This window comes from Stenella coeruleoalba (genome assembly GCF_951394435.1).
Source record: "Stenella coeruleoalba genome assembly, chromosome: 10".
Taxonomy (NCBI): domain Eukaryota; kingdom Metazoa; phylum Chordata; class Mammalia; order Artiodactyla; family Delphinidae; genus Stenella; species Stenella coeruleoalba.
Genome location: NC_137156.1, coordinates 26,620,036 through 26,647,271, shown reverse-complemented (window position 1 = coordinate 26,647,271; position 27,236 = coordinate 26,620,036). Strand labels below are relative to the sequence as shown.

The window sequence follows — 27,236 nt, the reverse complement described above, 5'->3', positions numbered from 1 at the left end:
TGCTTTTAACATAGTGTTGTATCCTGTTTGCTAATATTTTTTGAGGGTTTTTGAATCTATGTTCATCAGTGATATTGGCCTACAATTTTCTTTTCTTGTGGTGCCTTTGTCTGGTTTTGGTATCAAGGTGATGCTGGCCTCATGGAATGAGTTCAGAAGCATTTCTCCTCCTTCAATTTTTTGGAATACTTTAGAAGGTTAGGTGTTAACTCTTCTCTAAATGTTTAATAGAATTCACCTGTGAAGCCCTCTGGTCCTAGACTTTTGTTTCTTGGGGTTATTTGATTACTGATTCAATTTCATTACTAATAATCAGTCTATTCATATTTTCTATATCCTCCTGATTCAGTCTTAGGAGATGGTGTGTTTTTAGGAATTTATCCATTTATTCTAGGTCGTTCATTTTGCTGACGTGTAATTGTTCATACTAATCTCTTATGATTCTTTGTATTCCTATGGTGTCACTTGTAACTTCTCTTTCATTTTTGATTTTATTTATTTGGATCCTCTCTCATTTTTTAGTTGATGAATCTGGCTAAAGTTTTATAATTTTGTTTATCTTTTCAAAGAAACACCTCTTAGTTTCATTGATCTTTTCTGTTGTTTTTTTAGTCTCTATTTCATTTATTTCCTCTCTGATCTTTATTATTTCTTTCCTTCTACTCACTTTGGATTCTGCTTATTCTTCTTTTTCTACTTCCTTTAGGTGTAAGGTTAGATTGAGATTTTTTATTTCCTGAGGTAGGCTTATATTGCTATACACTTTCCTCTTAGAACTGCTTTTGCTGTGTCCCATAGCATTTTGTATCATTGTGTTTCCATTTTCATTTGTCTCCAGGTATTTTTTATTTCCTCTTTGATTTCTGCAGTGACCGATTGGTTGTTTTGTACTATATTGTTTAGCCTCCACACATTTGTGTTTCTTACAGTGTTTTTTCTTTTTTTTTATTGAAGTACAGTTGATTTACAATGTTGTGTTAATTTCTATACAGCAAAGTGGTTCAGTTATACGTATATATACATATATATACACACACACATTCTTTTTATATTCTTTTCCATTATGGTTTATCACAGGATGTTGAATATTGTTCCCTGTGCTATACAGTAGAAACTTGTTGTTTATCCGTTCTATATATCGTAGTTTACATCTGCTAACCCCAAACTCAGAATCCATCCCTCCCCGACCCCACCCCTGGCAACCACAAGTCTGTTCTCTGTCTGTGAGTCTGTTTCTGTTTTGTAGATAGGTTCATTTGTGTCGTATTTTAGATTCCACATATAAGTCATATCGTATGATATTTGTCTTTCTCCTTCTGACTTAACTAGTAAGGTAATCTCAAGGGCTACAGTTTGTTTTTTTTTTCCTTGTAGTTGATTTCTAGTCTCATGGTGTTGTGATTAGAGAAGATGCTTCGTATGATTTCAGTCTTCTTAAATTTACTGAGACTTGTTTTGTGGCCTAGCATGTGATCTGTCCTGGAGAATGTTCCATGTGCACTTGAAAAGAATGTATTCTGCTGCTTTCGGATGGAATGTTCTATATATTTCTATTAAGTTCATCTGGTCTAATGTCATTTAAGGCCAGTGTTTCCTTTTTGATTTTCTGTCTGGATGATCTGTCCATTGATGTAACTGGAGTGTTAAAGTCCCCTTCTATTATTGTATTACCATCAGTTTCTCCTTTTGTTTGTTAATATTTGCCTTATGTACTTAGGTGCTTCTATGTTGGCTGTATATATATTTACAATTATTACATCTTTTTGGATTGATCCCTTTATCATTATGTAATGCCCTTTTTTGTCTCTTTTTACAGGCTTTGTTTTAAAGTCTACTTGGTGTGATATAAATATTGGTACCCCAGCTTTCTTTTCATTTTCATTTGCATGGAATACCCTTTCTCATCCTCTCACTTTCAGTCTGTCTGTCTTAGGTCTGAAGTGAGTCCCTTGTAAGCAGCATGTAGATGGATCTTGTTTTTTTATTCATTCAGCCCCTCCATGTCTTTTGATTGGAGCACTTAGTCCACTTACATTTAAAGTAATAATTATTGGGGAATTCTCTGGCAGTCCAGTGGCTGGGACTCTGTGTTTTCACTGTCAAGGGCGTGGCTTTGTTCCCTGGTCAGGGAACTGAGCTCCTACAAGCTGCATGGTGTGGCCAAAAAAAAGAAAACAATGCCACAGAGTCATGAGCTGTGTCCTCCACTGCCCATCACTTCCTGGGGTAACTCAGAGAGCTCTAGTAGGGTTGGGCACTAGACACTGGGAGAAGGAACCTTTGGTCTATAGGGTGTTTAAGATGCGTGATTGGGAAGCAGCCAACCCTTTTCTTTTGGCAAATCAAGGGCTGGAGCGTTAGGTTTTCTGAATGCTGTAGCAGAACCTTAGCCTCCTTCCTTATTTTCTTAGCAATTATCAGTTAGGATAGTACCAACCCCCCTCTCATGCTCCCTGTCATCAGAGTTCTGGGGCCAAGCTTTGTGGTTCCAGCTACAAAGTGTGGCACCTTACTAGAACTGACTGATGATCTTATGGTTTCCATGGAGGCCAAGTTGCAGGGAATCAGTCTTAAACAATCAACACTTAGTTTTCATAAGAGAGTGTGACAAATTAGATTTATTCCAAAAATGGAAGGTTGATTCTACGTTTGAAAATCTGTTGATTTCCCAGATGAATGGATTACCGGAACCATTGTGCTGACTGTCCCTGCCTCTTGGCACAGGACTAGATCAGACTGCCCTCATAGCAGTGACCACAATTGAAATGAAACCATGTTTTGTGTGTTTAGGGTCTGTGGCCCCGAATAGAATGTTTTCTCCATCAAGGCAGGAATTTTATCCATACTGTTAATTGTTATAATCTCTATATTCAGCAGTGTACCTGGTACACGGTATATGTGGTCACTAATAATTTGTTAGATGAACGGATAAATGGGTGGGTGGTTGAAGTAAATGACTTGGACCCCCCACCATAGATCCAATACTCTGTCTTTATAGAAGGACATTTATTCTTTTCTCTTGTAATGATTCCTTCTAAGCATTAATTCTACTAAGATTGGTGACCTCTAGGGATAGTTCAAGCCGAATATGGGAGAGAGACTTTACAGAAACAATCTGGGTTATTATTTATGTGTCCTGTTCGCAGATGGAAATACTCAGCCCTGTGTTCTGCAGGGAGTGTGGAGGCGTCCCTGACCCTCGGTCAGAGCTGAAGCCTGCACTCCCTCTGGTTCTCAGGAATGCCTGGCTGCTGTGTGTCAGTCTTTCTTCCCATCCTCATTCCTTTTCTTTCCTCTTCCTGCTGTCTTTTGTTAGAGAACTTCCCTCGGTGTGTGCTGGAAATCTCAGACAAGGAGGTGTTGGAATGGTATACTGCCAAAGACTTCATTGTTGGGAAGCCACTCACTATACTTGGGAGAACTTTCTTCATTTATGATTGTGATCCATTTACTCGGCAGTATTACAAAGAAAAATTTGGAATCTCCGATTTACCACGCATTGATGTGAGCAAGAAGGAACCACCTCCTGTGAAACAGGTAACAGGACACTGGTTCTGAGGTTAGAGAGAGAGTTCATCTTCTGATGCATTAATAGAAATTTAAGGAAAAGGATAAAAAAGGTTCTTATGTGAATACCCAATTAAAAAAATGGACAAAGCATGTGAAATAGAGCAGTTCACAAAAGAAGAACTACAAATGGCTAATGAACATACGGAAAGACCCTCAATTGATAATCAAACAAAGAGAAATGAAAATAATGAGGTTTAGGATCTGTTTGCTCTAAAAAGACTCACAATATCCAGTGTTTGCCCTGGTGTGATGCAGTAGGCATTTCGTGTACTGTTAATAGGCGAACAATGAGAAAAACTTTTCTGAAGGGCAGTTTGTCTCATTTAAACTTTTTCAAAATAAAATATCATGTATCTCTTGACCCAGAAAATCTGGTTTGGGGATTATAAATAGATATATGTGAGGATGTGTAGTGTAGCATTACTTATAATAAAGTGTAAGGACATTGGCAGAATAAATTATAGTATATCCATCCATATAATTAGAGGACTATAAGACTTGTTAAAAAAAGAGGGAGTCTGTGCATATTAACATGAGAAAATGTCCATAACATTTTTAAGGGATTGTGAATACATGACATGGCACTATTTTTGTAGATTACTGTATACAACATCTGCGTATATTACTGAGGAAAAGACCTGGAGGAATGTTTCCCCAGACTATTAACAGTGGTTAGTTCACCGTGGGAAGGGGAGGGAGGGAGGGAAGTGGGAGATGACCAGGGAGCTTTCTTTCTGTACTGTGTGGTTGTAATTTTGCTTTTTTTTTGGCCATGCCACATGGCTTATGGGATCTTAGTTCCCTGACCAGGGCTTGAACCCATGTCCCCTGCAGTGGAAGCGTGGAGTCCTAACAACTGGACCACCAGGGAGTTCCCTCAATTTCAGTTTTTATACCAAGCCTTGTGTTACTTCAATAATTTAAAAACTTTTTGATTAAAAAAAAGACATCTTTTAAAATTCCAGACCCCTAAGGCATTTCATTTTTTCTTGCCTATTTATCAAACCCTTTTACTTAAAAAGTGATTGGGAGGGCTTCCCTGGTGGCGCAGTGGTTGAGAGTCCGCCTGCCGATGCAGGGGACATGGGTTCGTGCCCCGGTCCAGGAAGATCCCACATGCCGTGGAGCAGCTGCGCCCGTGAGCCATGGCCGCTGAGCCTGTGCGTCTGGAGCCTGTGCTCCGCAACGGGAGAGGCCACAACAGTGAGAGGCCCGCGTACCACAAAAAAAAAAAAAAAAAAAAAAGTGATTGGGAGCAAAACAAAAACTGATTCACTGAAGATGTTGGAAGACGGTGTTCTTTAATTGCAACATCGCTCTCCTTAAAATCACGCAGAACCCCAAAATTCAGTTCTGTGCACCTCAGAGTCCACTCTCAGAGTAAGTTCATGGTGTCTTTAATGCACCAAAATAGTAATTTAATAAACTTGAACCTTCAGAGTGGCTCAGCCACATATTTTAGAGTTTGAAATGACAATTGCATGTTTTCAAAATTACACATTACACAGCAGATTCAACAAGCATCTAAAGTATTAAGGCCACAGTGTCGTAGACCAAAACACTGGTGCTTGTTGTACCTATTTGGGGCAGGAACAACTCAAACAACCTCTTTGTTGCCCATGTATAAAATAGTGTGTTAGCACCTGTGGCCCATCTTTATTTTGCCAGCGTGTGTATAAAATAATGTCCGTGGGCTTTTTTCTTTTTGAAAGACACTACTGGAATGATGGAATGATTGAATTCCTCCAGCCTGGGCCCCTGCCTTCCCCGCATCTGCTGCCCATGCTGCTTGCACTTAGCCTCCAATTCTACTGAATTACAGGTGGTTCTGCATCCTGTTTTATTCCCCTGGACTTCCGCTAATGCTCTTTCTCCTGCTTGAACCACTTCTCCGTCATTTCTCTACATGGCTTTTTCTTAACTCTCACAACTCAGTATAGGCTTTCTCTCTTCCAAGAAGGCTTCTCTGAAGTCCCAGGCAGGGCTCGCACCCCATCGTCTGTGTTCCTGGGATACTCTGTGCCTCCCTCCACTAGCACTTGTCGTATTAAAACATCTGTTTATGAATTTTTCTATGAGACTAAGTTCCTTGACAGCAGGACCACTGTTCATCTTTGTGCTCCTAGCACCTAACACAGTGCCTGGCAAATAGGAGGTATGTGGTGTGTTTCCTGGATAGACTGAAGAAGACTGCCTAGGCAGTATGTATTTGTTCCCCTCAAAGGCAAGTGATATCTTAGGCAAGGCTTTTAGAAGCAACATCTCATAAAAACAGTTACAAAGAAGGATTTGGATTTTGGTGCTAGGCGTTCCTGGGGCAATAAAACTTCCAGAAGGGAGTGTGGGTGATGATAGTGCCTCTTGCTGTCAGTTTTTCCTCTGATAGAACTCCTTACCCATGAATGTGCTCATGGATTAAGAATTATAATAAAACCGATGTCCCTATGCCCCAGTTTTGGGGGCAGCATTTGATGCAGTCTACAGGAAAAATACCATGTGAACAGATCTAGATTTTAGTCAGCCAAACTACTCCACCACTTGAGTTTATAGATGAGTATTGTGTGAAGTTGCAGTCCAGGCATCACAATGAAAAGTACAAGGGTAATCCTGTTAAATGTCAAACATTCTCATAAGGAGGCGTCTCACCTAACCAGGAAGTAGGATGGGGAGGGCTTGTAGCACACTGGTGCACTTTTCCTAGTGGACGGCTTTGATCTGTGTTTTGAGCTGATAAAAGCTTTGAGTCCTAGAAGAGCCCTGCTCTCCATCCTCGTTACTATCACCTTTCTACCCCCCAAACTTGTCTTCTAAAGAAAGGGAGGGAAGACTTGGATAGAGAGCAGAGAGAACTGAAGAACCACTATAGATTTTGGTTTGTTTTGCCCTGTCTCAGTTACTCTGTATAATACAATGATTTCTCCATCCTTACATATGGCACATTAATTACAGTGTTTGGTCAGTTTATTTTCTCTATAATAAATAATTCTGCTACAAATAAATCCTCTCTGCTTGTCCATGAAAGTCTTTGTTGGAAATGAGTAGGAAAGCTCCACTTACCAAGCAGCAAATACCTTTTAGCTCTCCTCAATCATTACCTCTCAGTCATCTGAACTCTACACAATGTAGTTGGAACACAGGGATGAGAGCCGTAGCAGGTTCTAGAGGGACCAAGCCAGAGTCAAGCTGATGGGCAGGGACAGAAGTGGATATGCAGTGCATATATTAATTTGAGAATCTCGATACCCAGGTCAGGCTGATCTGCCAGATCAGGAGTAAGTCCACATGGATCCAGAAGCCAGATGTGCTGGATCCATCTGGAGACATGCTAGTAGGAAGGAGGAAGAAGCCAGGACCAGGAGAGCTCATCTGCCGTGGAGCTGGCCTCTGAAGGCAGCATCTGAAGGATGAGGGACTGTAAGACTGTGTGTGTGCGTGCATCATTAAGAAAGCCTGGGCAGAAGCTCTGGAAGGTGGGTCATACGAATAGGAGTGTCTAGGCGTGATAATGTCCAGTCAGAGGAATAGTTCTAGTTTAGAACAGGACCCAGGCGGTAGCTTGGAGCATGAAGAGCATGGTGCCAGGACCACAGGCACAGGGGCTGATATTTAGAGAAGGTCTTTATTCCAAGCAGAGGAAGTGAGATGCAACTTGGGAAAACTAGGTAGAAGCCTGTTAAAACAAAAGGAATTTGAGAGGAAGGTGCTCAGGAACTTACCTCCCTATTTTAAAACTCCTTAACCTCCCCCCACACCTCCCAACCAGGCTGCTCTCACTGTGTATTGATATTGGACTCCACCACTGTGCATTTCCGCCCACCTCCAGAGTAAGCCAGAGCTTAGCATGCAGTGTCTCACCCCAAGTCCTTCTGTCCATTGGCAACCGTGTATATTCACTGAGTAGTGGTTTTGTATTTGGAGCAAATTAAGTCATCGTCCATCTACTGGATCCATTAGTCATATTCCAGCCATGAAGATCACATTAACTACAGCCCAGGAAGTGGGTGAAGGATCAGTGTTCTAAGCACCCCACCTTGGACGAACATAGCAGAGTCCCTGGTTTCTGAGGGAGTCCCCTGTTGCAGATGGAGCAGGGCTCATATAGACTAACTTGTTAAAGTCCCTGAATACAGTATATTAAAAGATTTGGGGAGGGTATCTACAAGTAAAAGCATGGTACAAGCTAGTTTGCTGAGAAAGCATAGCAGAAAGGAGTCAGAGAAAAAGAACTCAGCTGCAGTCCGCCTAGCATTGATGAGAGGGAGGAAAATAACCTCTGAACTAAAGTTTTTTTTTTTTAGATACATGATTTTTTATTATTATTTTTAAAAATTTATTTATTTTTATTTTTGGCTGTGTTGGGTCTTCGTTTCTGTGCGAGGGCTTTCTCTAGTTGTAGCGAGTGGGGGCCACTCTTCATCGCGGTGCGTGGGCCTCTCACTATCGCGGCCTCTCTTGTTGCGGAGCACAGGCTCCAGACGCGCAGGCTCAGTAGTTGTGGCTCACGGGCCTAGTTGCTCCGCGGCATGTGGGATCTTCCCAGACCAGGGCTCGAACCCATGTCCCCTGCATTGGCAGGCAGATTCTCAACCACTGCGCCACCAGGGAAGCCCTCTACTTAAGTTTTTAGACAAACAGATCTTAGCATCCTATAGCGGTGCTTTCAGCCCTTCATGGAACCTAAATGAAAAACATAGGTTCATCCTAAATTTTCACACTCACCAAATAACCTTTGCATCTGGAATTTAGTTCCATGAGTTTGCTCCTTCACTAGGAAAGGGGAATCCTGTGTGGACAGGGGGGTGTGAGTTCTCAGTGAAGTATGGCTATCATTCTCTGAGGCAAAAATGAAGAAATAAAAATAGGGACTTCCCTGGTGGCGCAGTGGTTAAGAATCCGCCTGCCAATGCAGGGGACACATGTTCGAGCTCTGGTCCGGGAAGATCCCACATGCCTCAGAGCAACTAAGCCCGTGCGCCACAACTACTGAGCCCAAGCCACAACTACTGAAGCCCACATGCCCAGAGCCCGTGCTCCGCAATAAAGAGAAGCCACTGCAATGAGAAGCCTGTGCACCGCAACGAAGAGTAGCCCCCGCTCACTGCAACTAGAGAAAGCCCGCGCGCAGCAACGAAGACCCAACGCAGCCAAAAATCAATAAATAAAATTAAAATTTTTTTAAAAAGAAATTAAAATATTAGAAATACGGAGGTAACTCGGAAGTAAGTAGCATGAACCAAGTCCTGACACCCCCACCTTACCCCTACCTCAGACACACACACGTGCCCACTTTGGGTGAATTGAGAAAACAGTTTCCAGATCTGCCAGGCTGAGACCCACACCCCAGACAAAGAAGTCACAGACAGACCCATGGACTTCACCGTGCTGGAGGGCCACAGGGGCCAGGATTGGGGCTGGGAGCAGGGTCAGGCTCTGCTTTGGCAGTAAGGGGTCAGTGGACATCAGTGATAGATTAAATCCAGCCCTGAGGGTTACTTTGTAGCATCATCAGTCACTTTTATGAGCAGTGATCATGGTGTAAAATCTATAAAGAGGAATGGAGTATGTGATATGTTATTTTTTTCTGATTACATTTGTATATGTAGAAATTGCTTTTAAATAAATGTTTTCTAGATTTTAAAAAGAAACTTACAGTTACCTTTAATTTTTAGAACACGGAGCATCTGCTTTATTTCTTGCTTTCTGTGTTTCTTCAGGAATTACCTCCCTATAACGGTTATGGATTAGTTGAAGACTCTGCTCAGAATTGCTTTGCGCTCATTCCAAAACCTCCAAAAAAAGATGTTATTAAAATGCTGATGAATGAGAACAAGGTGCTTCGTTATTTGGCTGCACTGGTGAGGACAATTTTTGTTTTTTAATTTATTTAATTTACTTTATTTTTGGCTGCACTGGGTCTTCGCCGCTGCACGGGGGCCCTCTCTAGTTGTGACCAGGGGCCACTCTTCGTTGTGGTGCACAGGCCTCTGCTGTGGAGCACAGGTTCTAGGTGCATGGGCTTCAGCAGTTGTGGCACACGGGCTCAGTAGTTGTGGCTCGCCAGCTCCGGAGCGCAGGCTCAGTACCTGCGGCGCATGGGTCCAGCCGCTCCGCAGCATGCGGAATCCTCCCGGAACAGGGCCCGAACCCGCGTCCCCCTCACCGGCAGGCAGACTCCCAACCACTGCACCACCAGGGAAGCCCCAAGGACAATTTTTGTATCCTAAGATTCTGTTCTGTCTCAGTACTGTGCATAGTTGTCCGTTTTGTCTGTAAGCTCTAGAGTAACAGCTGTCAGAGTTATGTGTTTATTTAAACAACCATTGGTTCCAACCTTCAGGCAGGTTGGATAGTATTAAGTATGGTGCCCCTGAACCAAGACCTAGCTCAAGTCCTATCTGCCCTCACAGTCTTTCTTAAATCATTAATCTCTCTATCCCTCAAATTTTGACAGGCATTTTGGCCTTTTTTATTAAGCAATTATGAAAGCTTGACTTACATTCAAATTATCTATTTTTGTGCCTTTCCAGTGAACTGTGATTTTCTTGAGGGTAGGGACCATGTCTTACTAATTTTTATCATTGGTGATATCTAGCTTGATGTATTTTATATTCACTAAATGTAACAAATGGAATCATACTAATTTAATAGATGTGAACTTTGAGAGGTCATATGGCTAGTGGCTAAGAGGTTTGGAAACAGACATAAATTCAAATCCTGAGTGTTCCACTCACTGGCTGAATTACCTGAAGCAAGTTACTGATAAGAATTCAAAGGATAATGTCTTTAAAAATAGAAAAAAAAGCAGAAATAGAAATATAACCATTTTATTTAGAAATATAGACAAAAATAGAAATTGAAATAAGTTACTCTGGGAATAGAAATGTATTTGAAAAAATAAAAATTAAATGAGAACATAGTTGACTAATGTATTTTTTAAATATTGAAAAAGCTTTGAAACAAGGGAGTTCTAGCAAATTCTAGGTCAACTAGAACACTCCATACGTTAAGAATTCTGATTAATGAAGGTTTTGCATTGTTGCTAAGTTCTTTGAGTTACTGTTAAAGTTCAAGAGGTTTGTTGAATTATGACATAGTAACTATGAACTCCTTGAGAGCAGGGGTCATGTCTCTTTAGACTTTGTAGGCACTCAATAACTGTTGGATGAATGGGTAAATGAATTTATTTACACATACACTATCTGTGAGTCAGGCAATATAATATACTCATTTTATGTTTCAAAACATAAGAATCAGAGACTAATTGGTGTGTCCCAGGTCTTAACTGCTTAGACAGAGGCAGGACTAGCGCTCAACCTAATGAAAAATATAATTCGAAAAGGTACATGCACCCCAATGTTCATAGCAGCACTATTTACAACAGGCAAGACATGGAAGCAACCTAAATGTCCATTGACAGATAAATGGATAAAGAAGTTGTGGCATATATATGTATATATGTATGTATATACACACACACACAGGCACACATACGTACATACAATGGACTACTACTCAGCCATAAAAAAGAATGAAATAATGCCATTTGCAGCAACATGATGGACCTGGAGATTATCATACAGTAGAATTTCAATGAACAAATGGAGAAGAGAAGAGTGCAATAGAAAATTACCATTAAGCACACACCTCAGCAGTCCTTGTTGCTGACAAGGTCCATCAACGGATGCTAAAATTAGTGGGAAAACCTTTGAGGAGAAACAAGATTTTCATGGTTTCAAAGTATCTCCCTCAAGATATTTACTAACTGCAAAGGGAAAGATGGTAACTTTACAGGGGAGAAACCCACCAGGCATCTTCTTAACCAAGTGATCAAGTTCAACATAACCAATAAAAAGATGTTTTGTTATCATGAACTCCTTGGTATGCACAGAGGTGGACGTGGTTTTTTTTTTTTTTTCCCTGTGGTATTTTTGCCAAAGATGCAAAAGTGAGATGCATGAGGGACAGTCAACAAAATAATTGACCAGTACTCATGTCAGGGTCATGAAAGACAAGAGCAGACTGAGGAACTGTCACAAATTGGATGAGATTGAAGAGAAATAACAACTAATGCAGTATAGGATCCTGAAACAGAGAAAGAACATAAGTGGAAAACAGGTGAAATTTGAATAAGGACAGTAGTTTATTTAAAGCATTATACCATCATTTTCTGGGTTTGATAACTGTGCTATGATTATGTAAGATATTACTGTTAGGTGAGGCTTGGTGATGGGCTTACGAGAATTCTCAACTATGCAACTTTTCTGTAAGTCTGATAAACTTATTTCAAAATAAAATGGCAAAAACAATTTTTAAAAAATTTTTAAATACTCCTTCCTGCCAGGGTGAGCTATTGCTCCCAACCCCCTTGTACACCCGTGCCTGTAGTCCTGCTCAGAACTTTATTTTATTCTAAGTGTGATGGGAATCCTCTGGAGGTTTGAGAGGAGAGGAATGATGTGATTTTATTTTTATTTGTTAAAAAAAAATTTTTTTTATTATAAGGGTGTTCAACAAAAAAAGTTTGGAGACTGTCAGTTAGGGAATGGTATGAGGAAATTATTTTACTAAGAGGAAATCCAATGACTTTCTCAACTAAATGAGAAATTATGACACAAATAATTCCATGGTCTGAATGAGAAGGTGTGTGCTGAAATTGTGATGTGAGAGGATTTTAGTCAAGAATAAGCATGTCTGTATTTAGGCTTGTTCAGTCTGGAATTTGTTTCTCGGTGATTTGATTTAGGAAAAGTCTTAACAACGTAGTTTCTCAGAATCACTTCAACTCTATGACATATTACTCCTTCCTCCCTTCTTAAATTTTCTTTTTTAAATTATGCATAAAAATGGATTTGTTTAAAGGCATAAGCTTTGCATAATCACTTTAGTGTCCTCGAAGTTGAACATAATGTCAGCCACGAGGTTTCAGACTGGCAGCCTGTGGACAGAATGTAGCCTATATGTTTTCTTTGGCCTGCCTGGTGCTTTTAAAGTGTTGAAGTCAACATTTTAAAGTCAGGGTTTTTATATAGTAATCCAGATTTCTGTTTTCTCATGAAAAATTGGATCTAGCAACATTGGGCCTATATTCATTCCCACATGGCAGCAGCCTTCCTTAGATGAGGTATGTCCTTTCCCGGCCCCCGGAGCCCCACCCCATACTGTTCATTTATATTATACTTCATATGTTAGGCTTATATTGTACCCTAGTCCCCGTAGATATTTCAGTTTGAGGCTTCTGCGTAAATCACGTACCTTCGTAATATCCTCTTTTCTTCACCTTTCCAGGAATCCCCCATCCCAGAAGACAAAGACCGCCGATTTGTCTTCTCTTATTTTCTAGCCACTGACATGATCAGTATCTTTGAGCCTCCTGTTCGCAATTCTGGTATCATTGGGGGCAAGTATCTTGGCAGAACTAAAGTTGTCAAACCAGGCTCCTCGGTGGAAAACCCCATCTATTATAGCCCCAGTGACTTCTTCATTGGTGCTGTGATTGAGGGTAAGTCTCAACACAGTTTAGGCTCTCTTTCTGGCCAAGTGAATGGGTTCTTCTTATTGGGAATTTAATTCAGTTAACCCTTGTAGGAAGCAGTTAGTCTGCAGTCCAGCTGTACATGTGGTATAGTGTATAAATCTCCTTTATCAATTAAACTGTAAATTGGTTGCATTTGTTGGCTGTAGATGGAAACTCTGAGCTCCCTAAACACCGAGCGAACTAGTGCATATTAGTTTAGAGAGCAACTGAAAGTTCATTAGTCTAGGTCACAAGTACATATCTGTGAATTTTTACTCTCAGTTGCCTGATAAGAACATAACCAGGCAAAGTGTATTTCTACCCTTTCCCCAGTGTTTGGCCACCGGTTCGTCATCCTTGATACAGACGACTGTGTTCTGAAATACATGGAGAGCAATGCTGCCCAGTATTCACCAGAAGCACTCCTGTCAATTCAGAGCCGTGTTCGAAAGCAAGAAGCCCCTGCACCAGAATTGGACAAGTATGTTTGACCACCTAAGGTCCATTTTGGCTTTGGCACAATGAGATATTCAGGAAGCAGTTCTTGAAATGAATGGATGATCACATTTTAGATTTTCAGATTTCCCTCACCAATGGAAGGTCTTAGACAACCTAGGTTACCTGGGTCCAATATAATAACTAGTAACTTAGAACTTTTTCAACTTCATATATTTAGCAAATAATTATTGAGTGCCTTATATGTATCAGACACTATCACTAGGCCCTTAGGCTTTTATCAGTAAACAAAATAGACCAGAAGTTGCTGCCCTCATGGAGTTGACCCTCTAAGCAGCGGGAGATAGCTAATAAACAGCACCAGTAAGTTAGTTATGCAGTGTGTTGGGTGATGAGTGCTGTGGGAAAGTGGAGCAAAACAAGGGTGATAAGGGTTCTGGAAGGTGAGGGTGGGTTGCAGTTGGTTGGGGGAGGTGGTCACACCTTGAGAAGGTGGCGCTGAGCAGACACGTGAAGGTAAAGGAGTCAGCTGCGTGGACGTGTGGCGGGAGAGCTTTCCAGGAAGAGGGAGCAGTGAGTGCTAAGACCCTACGTATTAGCACACCTGGAGCACACAGGTAACACTGGCAAGAAGTAGGCCGGTGAGTGGCGGCAGTGGAGGAGTGAGGAAGAGAAGCAGAAGCTGGAGGTAGGAAGTTAGCAAGGGCCCAGGTTGTGTAGGACCTGCTAGGTCTCTGGAAAGGTGGTGGCTTTCCTCTGAGTGAAAGCGAGAGCCACCATGGGGCTTCCGAGTAGAGGAGGGGCACCATTTGACATGTGTTTTAAAAGAAGGGGCTGTTGTGTTAAGAATAGATTCAGAGGGAGATTAGTTAGGAGAATGTGGCAGTGATCTAGGCAAGAGATGACGGTGCATGGACCAGGGTAGTATCCGTGAAGGTGGGGAGAAGTGGTCTGATTTGGGGTATATTTTAAGGTAGAGCTAATAAGGATTCAGACAGATGATATAGGAGAGATAAGAGAGTAGGTTAGGATGACTAAGGTTTTTGGCCTGAGCAGCTGGAAAGGAGTTGCCACCAACTGAGATGGGGAAGAAGTCTACTGTGGGTAGGGGAGGGTTTTTTCTGGCAGGACGGAGGCAGGAGGGATTTCAGTTTGGGATATATTAGGGTTTTTTTTTTTTCGTTTTGTTTTTTAATTTTTATTTAATTTAATTTATTTTTTGGCTGCGTTGGGTTTTCATTGCTGCACACAGGCTTTCTCTAGTCGCGGCGAGAGGATGCTACTCTTCGTTGCAGTGTGCAGGCTTCTCGTTGCAGTGGTTTCTTTTGTTGCAGAGCATGGACTGTAGGTGCGCGGGCTTCAGTAGTTGTGGCTCGCGGGCTCAGTAGTTGTGGCTCGCAGGCTCTAGAGCACAAGCTCAGTAGTTGTGGCGCACGAGCTTATTTGCTCCATGGGTCTGGAGATCTTCCCTGACCAGGGCTCCAAACCCATGTCCCCTGCATTGGCAGGCGGATTCTTAACCACTGCGCCACCAGGGAAGTCCAATGTACTAGGTTTAAGATACCTATTAGATACTCAAGTAGAGAGATCAAACGGGCTGTTGGATATATAAATCTGGAGCTCAGGTGAGAGGTCTGGGGCTGTGGGAGTTGTGGGCATATAGATGATATTTTCAGCCATGAGACTGGGTGAAATCTCTCAGGTAGTCATTATAGACAAAGAAGAGAGAATAGCTCCAAGGATTGCGCTCTGGGGTTCTCCAGCACTGAGTTGGGAAGAGAAACTGAGCAGGACGACTAGTGAGGCAGGAAGAAAACCAAGTGGGTGTGGTGTCCTGAATCCAGGCTGTCCCCTTTTGCACAGTAGGGACTGTAAACGTGACCATGAGAACAATCTCAGCACCAATGGGAAAATTTACTGCTGTTCTGCAACTTTAAAAAATTTTTGTCAAAACATGAAAAGCTCTGATGGTTATAAATGTATAGGGAAATGAAAAATAGTAAAATTGAGTTTTATTAGTGCACTGTAATTTAAGACATTGGCAACATTGAGAATTAAAAGTGTTTTATTTCTTTATAAAAAGCATATTAAGAGTAGTTGGAACAGTGCTTGCCTTCTTGTCATGTAACTTATGATACAGAGTGAACGTCTTTTCTGTGCCTCGGCAAATTGTCATATTCCTTTCCAAGTTTGGATTGACTTCCAACATTTTATTATTTTTGCTTTCAATGTTGCGAAATACATCCTAGAGTTCCTTTAATGAGTGAAATATCTCAGAGTTCTTTTAATGTGAAGTTTTTTGTTTGCTGGCATCTGGGATATCTTCATCCTTTTTTTTCTTTTTTTGGCTACATTGGGTCTTCGTTGCGGTGTGCGGGCTTCTCATTGCAGTGGCTTCTCTTGCTGCAAAGCATGGGCTCTAGGTGCATGGGCAGTAGTTGTGGCTCGAGGGCTCTAGAGTGGTTGTGGCTCGAGGGCTCTAGAGTGCAAGCTCAGTAGTTGTGGTGCACGGGCTTAGTTGCTCCAAGGCATGTGTCTTCATCCTTTTCGTTACGACCACTTCCCTCATTTATGTCAATAAGCCAGCCTTTGCTAGGGTCCTCTGCCTGCACATCGAGAGTCTCTTAAACCACAGCAGTGTCAGCATTCCCACGGTCAGCTATTTCTTCTCTAACTCCGTTGTGTTTGACTTGAATTCTGCTTCTAGCTCTACCTCTTTTGGTTTCTTTGCCACGCTCTCATCTTTGTTGACCAGTTCTCTCTTCAGTTATCCATTTTTGTAAAATGTCACTTGAGTTTATCCTTTAGAGAAAAGGAGGCAACATAAGCTACACACTTTGCTGTCTGTGTGTGACTTGAAAAACAGATGCCCAGTGATCAGTCACTGACAGACTTTCAAAGAAGTGATATCATTGTCGCTGATTGTGATTCACATCTATTATTTGTGTAATGATTCGTGGACTGAAAATCTGACAATTTGCACTTGAGGCAGTTACTCACAGTTACTAACTGAAATTTGAACTGTGTTGTTGAGGGACTGGGTTATTTAACCAGATGGTGGTAAGTGAAATTCATGCATATCTGAGCCTTGCAAAAACAAGAATTGCCTGCAAATCAAGGAAGACAGTGATTCATTGTGTCACATGGGGATTTAGCAATGTGTAGGGAACACTGGGGACCTCAGTGCAGACTTCCACTGGAATAGGAGGGGCGGGAGTGGGCTTAAGAGAATGGGAGGAGAGGAATTCGAGCTTGGAAGTATAGCCCCCTCTTGAGGAAGTTGGTGCAAAGGGGAACAGAAAAATGGGGGAGTAGCTGGCCGGCGAAGTGGGGTCAAGAGAAGGTATTGGTGTCTTAGAATAAGATAAAGAGAAATTCAAGTTCTGGGTTAAGAAATCCATGGCTATCCTTGTGTTGATCCTCACTTTACCCCTCTTCTCTTGTGATGGGTCAGAGAGGTGAATGAGAGAAGATGCTTGAAGGTGATATGAATACAAAGGTCATGCTCTAAGGAAATACAAATCCTGTATTTGAGTAATCATTGCTAAGAATAATGAAAAGGGATCCTGAGTACTTGTCAGGCCTGAGAACTTTTTATATCAAGTGTTAGTTACAGGATGATGAAATTTGCAGTTAGCCATCTTCCTTCTCTGAGCTGGAAGATTAAAACAGTGCACAAGTGGTTGGAGTATTGACTTCATCTGAAGTTCTTTTCAGGCTTGTGTCTTCATTGCTGTACACTGAACTCAGACTTACAGATAACAGATTGCTCATAAGCCCACTCCTCTGCACAAACCCTCCCCGTGTGAAGAGCATGGACACCCGTGTGTTCGCATATCTTGTCCTTGTTTGGTTGACTTGCCCGTCTGTGCTCTTCAGCTTCAGGAGGACCCTCCTCCCCTGCTCGACGATCCTTTTCATCCTCTCTTTTTCACTTCCAGCAATTTTTCCCATATAGGCATTTCCAAATATTCTCACTTTCTTTTCCATTTTCTTGAAGCCCCAAGCGCCTCCATATTCACTTTGCAGATGGTCTCAGACAGACCCAGTGATCCAGTGTGAGCTGCTTCTGTTTTCCTACTCTTCACCTTAGAGTGTTTCTTTACTTATCTCTTTACCTTCTTGTCACAGCTAAGTAGCTCCCATTTCTCCAAATTTAATTCTTTTGTGTCTGTCACCGCCTCCTCTCTGACTGCTCTCGTATCCAGACACTCTTCAGAAGTTGTTTACTTGAGGTTACTGATTGTTTTCCAATCTAATGGTCTCTTGTCATTTATTCATTAATTCAGTGATACTGGCGCCTGCACCATATGCCAGACTTTAATAAACATCTAGGCAGCCAGGTGAGGGAATAGGAGCTCACTGTCTAGGGCAGAGGTTGGCAGACTTTTTTGCTACAAGTAGTAAATAATTCAGGTTTGTAGGCCATACCAGAATCTCTGTTGTAACTACTCAGCTGTGCACCCGTGGGGTGAAAGCAGCCATAGACAATGTGTAAATGAGTAGGTGTAGCTGTATTTTGATTAAACTTTATTTAGAAAAACAGGCTGCCGGCTGGCTTTGGCCTCTGGGCCAACCCCCTGGTCTAGTGTTGAGCCTTTCTGATCTACGTATAATGTAAATTACTCTTTACCACCCCCTTTTTGAAACCCTTTCTTTTGAGTTCTAGAAAGTCAGAGTCTCTGATACTCCTCCTACTTCCCTGGAAGCTTGTTCTTTTTCCTATTTCTGTCTACTAGGTTGGTGTTTCTCAAGGTTCTGGTTTTGGTCCTCCTGTTCTCTTTCTCTAAACTCTGGACGATCTCATCACATCGTAGAGTATCTGAATAAGTCGCTCTCCATCCTGACGTTCTCCTGATTCTGCTCCCAGACTCCTGTCTGCCTGCTCGATGGGTCTCCATGCATCTGAGCCACCAGCACCTCTCACTTCGTACAGCTAAAAATGAGACCACTGTTGTCTTCACCTTCCTGGCACACCTGCTGTTCCTTCATCCTTCTTCCTTCTTTCTGTTCATCTGTCTCATCAAGTGGCGATGACAGTGAGTTGTGATAATGTGTGTAAAGCACCAGCCTGGCGTCTGGCACACAGGAGGCAAGCAGTGAATGTCAGCTCCCCTCTTTCTCTTGGTCACCGCAAGGCTCCATTTACCTTGATTTGAAACCTCCTCTTCTATTCTGCACCATATTCAATATGCTGCTAAGTTCTTTTATTTTATTCTACAATATCTCTTGCCTCTGACTTCTTTTCATTCTCACCACCATTTCCTAATTTAAAGCACTCAGTCAGTTTGGAATTGCATTTATCTGAACTTAACAACAGCAGCAGTAACAACAGAAACAAATTTATGTTAGCTTAACCCAGTGGAGTTTTATGTTTTCTTATGGAACACAATGTCTGGAGGTCAGTGGTCCAGAGCTTTCCCAGCCCAACAGAGACCTGACTTCTCTCTCTCCTCAGATATTCTGAGCAAGTAGCTTTTGTCCTCATGCTTTTCTCTCTGTGGTTACAAGTGAATGTTCCATTTCCAGCACTGCATCTATATTCCAGGCAGGAAGAGGGGAAGGACAAAGGGGTAAGAGACTGAAAAGCCAATCTTGCCATGTCTTTCCTCTTTTTAAAGGGCTTATCCAGAAGCACCACCTAGCAACTTCTCCTTACATCTCATTGTCTGGGCTGTATCACTCGGCCGCTCCTGATTGCTGCTCCAGACAAAGTGAGGGCTCTGTTAGGAAAAAGGAGAGGGTGAATATTGGGCAGGTACCCACCAGTGTTTGCTGAGGCACCCACAGCACCTCCTGACTCATCTGCCCACCTCCACGCTCTTCCTTAATCCATTGCACACAGTGACCAGACCAGTCATCCCGGAACTTGGCTCCAAATTCATCATACTACTTCTCCTCTGCCAATTTTATTGAGGTATAATTGACAAAACCGTATATATTTAAAGCGTACAATGTGATGATTTGATATACATATACATTGTGACGTGATTATCACAGTCAAGTCAGTTAACACATCCACCATCTCACATAGTTACCATTTATTCTTGTGGGTGAGTGGCGGGAATGCTTAAAATCTACTCTCTTAGCAAATTTCAGGTATACAGTACTATATGGTCACAATGCTGTGCCTTAGGTTCCCAGAACTTATTCACCTTGTAACTGAGTGTACCCTTTGACCAACATCTCCTTTTTCCCCCTACTCTCCAGCCCCTGGCAACCACCCTTCCACTCTCTGTTTTTATGAGTTCAGCATTTTTTAATATGTCTAAACTCACTAGTCATAATGTCCTTCAGGTTCATTTATGTTGTTGCAAGTGGCAGGACTTCTTTTTTAAATCAGTCCATCTCTCAAGGGACAGTTTGGTTGTTTCCATATCTTGGCTATTGTGAATCATGCTACAAAGAACATGAGAGTGCAGATGTCTCTTTGGGATACTAATTTTGTTTCCTTCATATATATATATATATATATATATATATACACACACACCCAGAAGTGGGATTGTTGGAGCATATGGTAGCTCTATTTTTAATTGTTTGAGGAACCTCTTTACTGTTTTCCATAGTGGCTGCACCAATTCCCACCACTGTTGGGAATTGCTATCCTAAGAGGTGTGACTGTGGTTTTGATTTCCATTTCCCTGATGGTTAGCGATGCTGAGCATCTTTTCTTGTACCTATTGTCCATTTGTATGTCCTCTTCGGAAAAATGTCCCGTTAGTTCTGCCCATTTTTTAATCGAATTGTTTGGGTTTTTTGCTGTTGATACATGTGAATTCCTTATATATTTCAGATCTTAAGGCCTTATCAGATATATGGTTTGTGCTATGGTTTGAATGTTTGTGTCCTCCCAGAATTCATTTTGATGTCCTGATGTGATGCTATTAAGAGGTGGAGCCTTTGGGAGGTAATTAATGGCTTTATAAAGAAGGCCTCAGAAGCTGACTAGCCCCCTTCCACCTTTCAAGGGCACAATGAGAAAGCACTGGCCATGAATCAGGAAGAGAGCCCTCACTACCACATGGAATCTGTGGCGCCATGATCTTGGACTTCTGGCCTCCAGAACTGTGATAAATACATTTCTGTTGTTTATAAGCGACCCAGTCTCTAGTTTTTTGTTATAGCAGCCCGAATGGACGAAGACAGTTTGCAAATATTTTCTCCCACTCTGTTGATTATTTTGTTTTGTCGATTATTTCCTTTTCCATGCAGAAGCTTTTTAGTTTGATGTAGTCCTACTTGTTTATTTCTGTTTTTTGTTGCCTGTGCTTTTGGTGTCATATCCAAAAAATCCTTGCCAAGAATAGTGTCAAGGACCTTTTTTCCTATGTTTTCTTCTAGGAGTTTTACAGTTTCGGGTCTTACGTTTAGGTCTTCAATGCATTTTGAGTTAATTTTTTTGAATTGTATAAAATAGGGATGCAGTTTCTTTTTTTTTTTTAAATAGATCTTTATTGGAGTATAATTGCTTCACAATACAGTGTTAGTTTCTGTTGTACAACAAAGTTAATCAGCCATATGCATACATATGTCCCCATATCCCCTCCCTCTTGAGCCTCTATCCCACCCCTCTAGGTCGTCACAAAGCACCAAGCTGATCTCCCTGTGCTATGCTGCTGCTTCCCACTAGCTAACTGTTACATGTTGATGTTACTCTCACTTTGCCCCAGCTTCCCCCTCTGTCCCTGCCCCCCGCCATGTCCTCAAGTCCATTCTCTATGTCTGCGTCTTTATTCCTGCCCTGCCACTAGGTTCATCAGTACCACTTTTTTTTAGATTGCATATGTATGCGTTAGTATACAGTATTTGTTTTTCTCTTTCTGACTTACTTCACTCTGTATGACAGACTCTAGGTCCATCCACCTCACTACAGATAACTCAGTTTCGTTTCTTTTTATGGCTGAGTAATATTCCATTGTATATATGTGCCACATCTTCTTTATCCATTCATCTGTCGATGGACATTTAGGTTGCTTCCATATCCTGGCTATTGTAAACAGTGCTTCAATGAATGTTGTGGTACATACGTCTCTCTTTTTTTTTTTTTTTTTGCGGTATGCGGGCCTCTCCCTGTTGTGGCCTCTCCCGTTGCGGAGCACAGGCTCCAGACGCACAGGCTCAGCGGCCATGGCTCACGGCCCAGCCGCTCCGCGGCATGTGGGATCTTCCTGGACCGGGGCACGAACCTGTGTCCCCTGCATCGGCAGGCAAACTCTCAACCACTGCGCCACCAGGGAAGCCCCGTACGTCTCTTTTTGAATTATGGTTTTCTCAGGGCATATGCCCAGTAGTGGGATTGCTGGGTCATATGGTAGTTCTACTTTAGTTTTTTAAGAAACCTCTTTACTGTTCTCCATAGTGGTTGTATCAATTTACATTCCCACCAACAGTGCAGGAGGGTTCCCTTTTCACCACATCCCCTCTGGCATTTATTGTTCTAGATTTTTTGATAATGGCCATTCTGACCAGTGTGAGGTGATACCTCACTGTAGTTTCTCTAATAATTAGTGATGTTGAGCATCTTTTCATGTGCCTCTTGGCCATCTGTATATCTTCTTTGGTGAAATGTCTATTTAGGTCTTCCACCCATTTTTTAATTGGATTATTTGGTTTTTTTGATATTGAGCTCCATGAGCTGTTTGTATATTTTAGAGATTAATCCTTTGTCCATTGTTTCATTTGCAAATATTTTCTCCCATTTTGAGGGTTGTCTTTTTGTCTTGTTTATGTTTTCCTTTGCTATGCAAAAGCTTTTAAGTTTCATTAGGTCCCATTTGTTTATTTTTGTTTTTATTTTCATTACTCTAGGAGGTGGGTCAAAAAAGATCTTGCTGTGGTTTATGTCAGAGTGTTTTTCCTATGTTTCCTCTAAGTTTTATAGTGTCTGATCGTACATTTAGGTCTTTAATCCATTTTGAGTTTATTTTTGTGTATGGTGTTGGGGAGTGTTCTAATTTCATTCTTTTACATGTAGCTGTCCAGTTTTCCCAGCACCACTTATTGAAGAGGCTGTCTTTTCTCCATTGTACGTTCTTACCTCCTTTGTCGTAAATTAGGTGACCGTATGTACGTGGGTCTGTCTCCGGGCTTTCTGTCCTGTACCATTGATCTATATTTCTGTTTTTGTGCCAGTACCATACTGTCTTGATTACTGTAGCTTTGTAGGATAGTCAGAAGTCGGGGAGCCTGATTCCTCCAGCTCCATTTTTCTTTCTCAAGATTGCTTTGGCTATTCGGGATCTTTTGTGTCTCCATACAAATAGTAAAATTTTTTGTTCTAATTCTGTGAAGAATGTCGTCGTTAGTTTGATAGGGACTGCATAGAATCTGTAGATTGCTTTGGGTAGTATAGTCATATTCGCAATATTGATTCTTCCAATCCAAGAACATAGTATATTTCTCCATCTGTTTCTGTCATCTTTGATTTCTTTCATTAGTGTTTTATAGTTTTCTGAGTACAAGTCTTTCACCTCTTTATGTAGGTTTATTCCTAGGTATTTTGTTCTTTTTGTTGCAGTGGTAAACGGGATTGTCTCCTCAATTTCTCTTTCTGATTTTTCATTGTTAGTGTATAGGAATGCCAGAGATTTCTGTGCATTAATTTTGTATCCTGCAACCTTACCAAATTCATTGATTAGTTCTAGTAGTTTTCTGGTGGTATAGGATTTTCTATGTATCATGTCATCTGCAAACAGTGACAATTTTACTTCTTCTTTTCCAATTTGTATTCCTTTTATTTCTTTTTCTCCTCTGATTGCCATGGCTGGGGCTTCCAGAACTATGTTGAATAATAGTGGCGAGAGTGGACATCCTTGTCTTGTTCCTGATCTTAGCGGAAATGCTTTCAGTTTTTCATCATTGAGTATGATGTTTGCTGTGGGTTTGTCATATATGGCCTTTATTATGTTGAGGTAGGTTCCAGCTATGCCCACTTTCTGGAGAGTTTTTATCATAAATGGGTGTTGAATTTTGTCAAAAGCTTTTTCTGCATCTATTGAGATGATCATATGGTTTTTATTCCTTAATTTGTTAATATGGCATATCACATTGATTGACTTAAGTATACTGAAGAATCCTTGCATCCCTGGGATAAATCCCACTTGATCATGGTGTATGATCCTTTTAATATGTTGTTGGATTCTGTTAGCTAGTATTTTGTTCAGGATTTTTACATCTGTCTTCATCAGTGATACTGGTCTGTAATATTCTTTTTTTGTGATATCTTTTTCTGGTTTTGGTATCAGGGTGATGGTGGCTTTGTAGAATGAATTTGGGAGTGTTCCTCCCTCTGCAAGTTTTTGGAAGAGTTTGAGAAGGATCAGTGTTAGCTCTTCTCTAAATGTTTGATAGAATTCGCCTGTGAAGCCATCTGGTCCTGGACTTTTGTTTGTTGGATGATTTTTAGTTACAGTTTCAATTTAATTACTTGTGATAGGTCTGTTTATACTTTCTAATTCTTCCTGGTTCAGTTTTGGAAAATTGTACCTTTCCAAGAATTTGTCCATTTCTTCGTGGTTGTCCATTTTATTGGCATATAGTTGTTTGTAGTAGTCTCTTATAATCCTTTGTATTTCTGCAGTGTCAGTTGTGATTTCTCCTTTTTCATTTCTAATTTTATTGATTTGTGTCCTCTCTTTTTCTTGATGAGTCTGGCTAAGGGTTTATCAATTTTATCTTCTCAAAGAACCAGCTTTTTGTTTTATTGATCTTTGCTATTGTTTTCTTTGTTTCTATTTCTTTTATTTCTGCTCTGATCTTTATTATTTCTTTCCTTCTACTGACTTTGGGTTTTCTTTGTTCTTCTTTCTGTAGTTGCTTCAGGTGTAAGGTTAGATTGTTTATTTGAGATTTTTCTTGTTTCTTGAGGTGAGATTGAATTGCTATAAACTTCCCTCTTAGAACTGCTTTTGCTGTGTCCCATAGGTTTTGGGTTGTCGTGTTTTCATTGTCATTTGTTTCTGTGTATTTTTTTATTTCTTCTTTGATTTCTTCAGTGATCTCTTGGTTATTTAGTAGCGCACTGTTTAGCTTCCATGTATTTGTGTTTTTACAGTTTTTTTCCTGTAATTGATTCCCAGTCTCATAGCGTTGTGGTCAGAAAAGATGCTTGATATGATTTCAGTTTTCTTAAATTTTCTGAGGCTTGATTTGTGACCCAAGATGTGATCTATCCTGGAGAATCTTCCGTGTGCACTTGAAAAGAAAGTGTATTCTGCTACTTTCAGGCAGAATGTTCTTATAAATATCAATTAAACCTATCTGGTCTGTTGTGTCATTTAAAGGTTGTGTTTCCTTATTTATTTTCTGTTTGATCTGTCCTTTGGTGTGAGTGGGGTGTTAAAGTCCCCTACTATTATTGTGTTACTGTCGATTTCCCCTTTCATGGTTGTTAGCATTTGCCTTAGGTATTGGGGTGTTCCTATGTTGGGTGTATAAATATTTACAATTGCTATATCTTCTACTTGGATTGATCCCTTGATCATTATGTACTGTCCTTCCTTATCTTTTGTAACAGTCTTTATTTTAAAGTCTATTTTATCTGATACGAGTATTGCTACTCCAGCTTTCTTTTGATTTCCATTTGCATGGAGTATCTTTTTCCATCCCTTCACTTTCAGTCTGTATGTGTCCCTAGGTCTGAAGTGGGTCTCTTGTAGACAGCATATATATGGGCCTGTTTTTGTATCCATTCAGCCAGTCTGTGTCTTTTGGTTGGGGCATTTAATCCATTTACATTCAGGGTTATTATCAATATGTATGTTCCTGTTACCGTTTTCTCAACTGTTTTTGGTTTGTTTTTGTGGGTCTTTTTCTTCTCTTGTGTTTCCTGCCTAGAGAAGTTTCTTTAGCATTTGTTGTAAAGCTGATTTGGTAGTGCTGAATTCTCTTAGCTTTTGCTTGTCTGAAAAACTTTTGATTTTTCCATCGAATCTGAATGAGATCCTTGCTGGGTAGAGTAATCTTGGTTGTAGGTTTTTCTCTTTCATCACTTTAAGTATATCCTGCCACTCCCTTCTGGCCTGCAGAGTTTCTGCTGAAAAATCAGCTGATAACCTTATGGGGATTCCTTTGTATGTTATTTTTTGTTTTTCCCTTGCTGCTTTTAATGTTTTTTCTTTGAAATTAATTTTGGTTAGTTTGATTAATATGTGTCTTGGTGTGCTTCTCCTAGAGTTTATCCTGCATGGGACTCTCTGTGCTTCCTGGATTTGGGTGACTATTTCCTTTCCCATGTTAGGGAAGTTTTCAACTATAATCTCTTCAAATATTTTCTCACAGATTTTTCTCCTCCTCTTTTTCTCCTCCTCTTCTGGGACCCCTATAATTTGAATGTTGGTGCGTTTAGTGTTGTCCCAGAGGTCTCTGACATTGTCTTCAATTCTTTTCATTCTTTTTTGTTTATTCTGCTCCTCAGCAGTTGTTTCCTTTTCTCCTCCTCTTCTGGGACCCCTTTTTCTTTTTCTCCTCCTCTTCTGGGACCCCTGTAATTTGAATGTTGGTGCGTTTAGTGTTGTCCCAGAGGTCTCTGACATTGTCTTCAATTCTTTTCATTCTTTTTTGTTTATTCTGCTCCTCAGCAGTTATTTCCACCATTTTGTCTTCCAGCTCACTTATTCGTTCTTCTGCCTCAGTTATTGTTATTGATTCCTTCTAGTGTATTTTTCATTTCAGTTATTGTGTTGTTCATCTCTGTTTCTTCTTTAGTTCTTCTAGATCTTTGTTAAACATTTCTTGTATTTTCTCAATCCGTTCCTCCATTATATTTCTGAGATTCTGGATCACGTTTACTATCATTACTCTGAATTCTTTTTCAGGTAGATTGCCTATTTCCTCTTCATTTATTTGGTCTTGTAGGTTTTTACCTTGCTCCTTCATCTGTGACATATTTTTTTGTCATCTCATTTTTTTTTTTAATGTGTGGGATTGTGTTCCTGTCTTACTGGTTGTTTGGCCTGCGGCTTCCAACACTGGAGTTTGTAGGCTGTTGGGTAGAGCTGGGTCTTGGTGCCAAGATGAGGACCTCCGGAAGACCTCCCTCCTATAAGTATTCCCTGGGGTCTGAGGTTCTCTGTTAGTCCAGTGGTTCAGACTCAGAGCTCCCACCACAGGAGCTTCGGCCTGAACCCCGGCTCGTGATCCAAGATCCCACAAGCCGTGCGGGGCGGCAACAAAAGAAAGGAGAACAATAACAAAGTAAAAAATATAATTAGACTAGGAAACTAACAGATATGTTAGAAAGAATATAAAAATAAAAATATAGATGAAACAACAACCAGAAGATAAAACAGAACCACAATAGTAAAAAAGAGGAGGATAAAATTTTTTTTAAAAAAAGGTGGAAAAGGCCTTGGCTGTGGAGGGCAGGGCCTAAACAGGAGTGGGGTTTGGGTGGTGGGCGGGGCCTATGCTTAGGACCCACAGGGCTGGAAAAGGTCCTGGAGGCTGTTGGGGGTGGGGCTTAGGCTCAACAGAGGGGGCCCAGGCGTCCCTTCTGCCTCCAGTCTCAGAGGACAGGGGACCCCACCTGGGAGCCCAGTAGGCTTCCTGGGCTCGAGTGGGTGGGGCAGACACCCACTGGTCCTGGAGGGTCTCTCCCACCTGCCTCTCCTGTTCTCCCCCAGGGCCACCTCGGCCTGCAGGGGTCCTCTGAGGGCATAGGACCTGCCCTGAGAGTCGGGCAGACTTCCCTGGC

General features: G+C 41.2%; 1 protein-coding gene across 2 annotated transcripts in view; it reads left to right on the top strand.

Moving 5' to 3' along the window:
- EFHC1 (EF-hand domain containing 1) overlaps positions 1 to 27,236 on the top strand; it is a 64,908-nt gene that overhangs the window by 32,270 nt on the left and 5,402 nt on the right. For both annotated transcript variants that reach the window (XM_079934900.1, XM_079934901.1), the window contains 4 exons: positions 3,317 to 3,537; positions 9,285 to 9,425; positions 12,856 to 13,069; positions 13,418 to 13,565. In XM_079934900.1, coding sequence (XP_079791026.1) covers positions 3,317 to 3,537; positions 9,285 to 9,425; positions 12,856 to 13,069; positions 13,418 to 13,565 — 724 coding nt within the window. The remainder of the gene's footprint in view (positions 1 to 3,316; positions 3,538 to 9,284; positions 9,426 to 12,855; positions 13,070 to 13,417; positions 13,566 to 27,236) is intronic.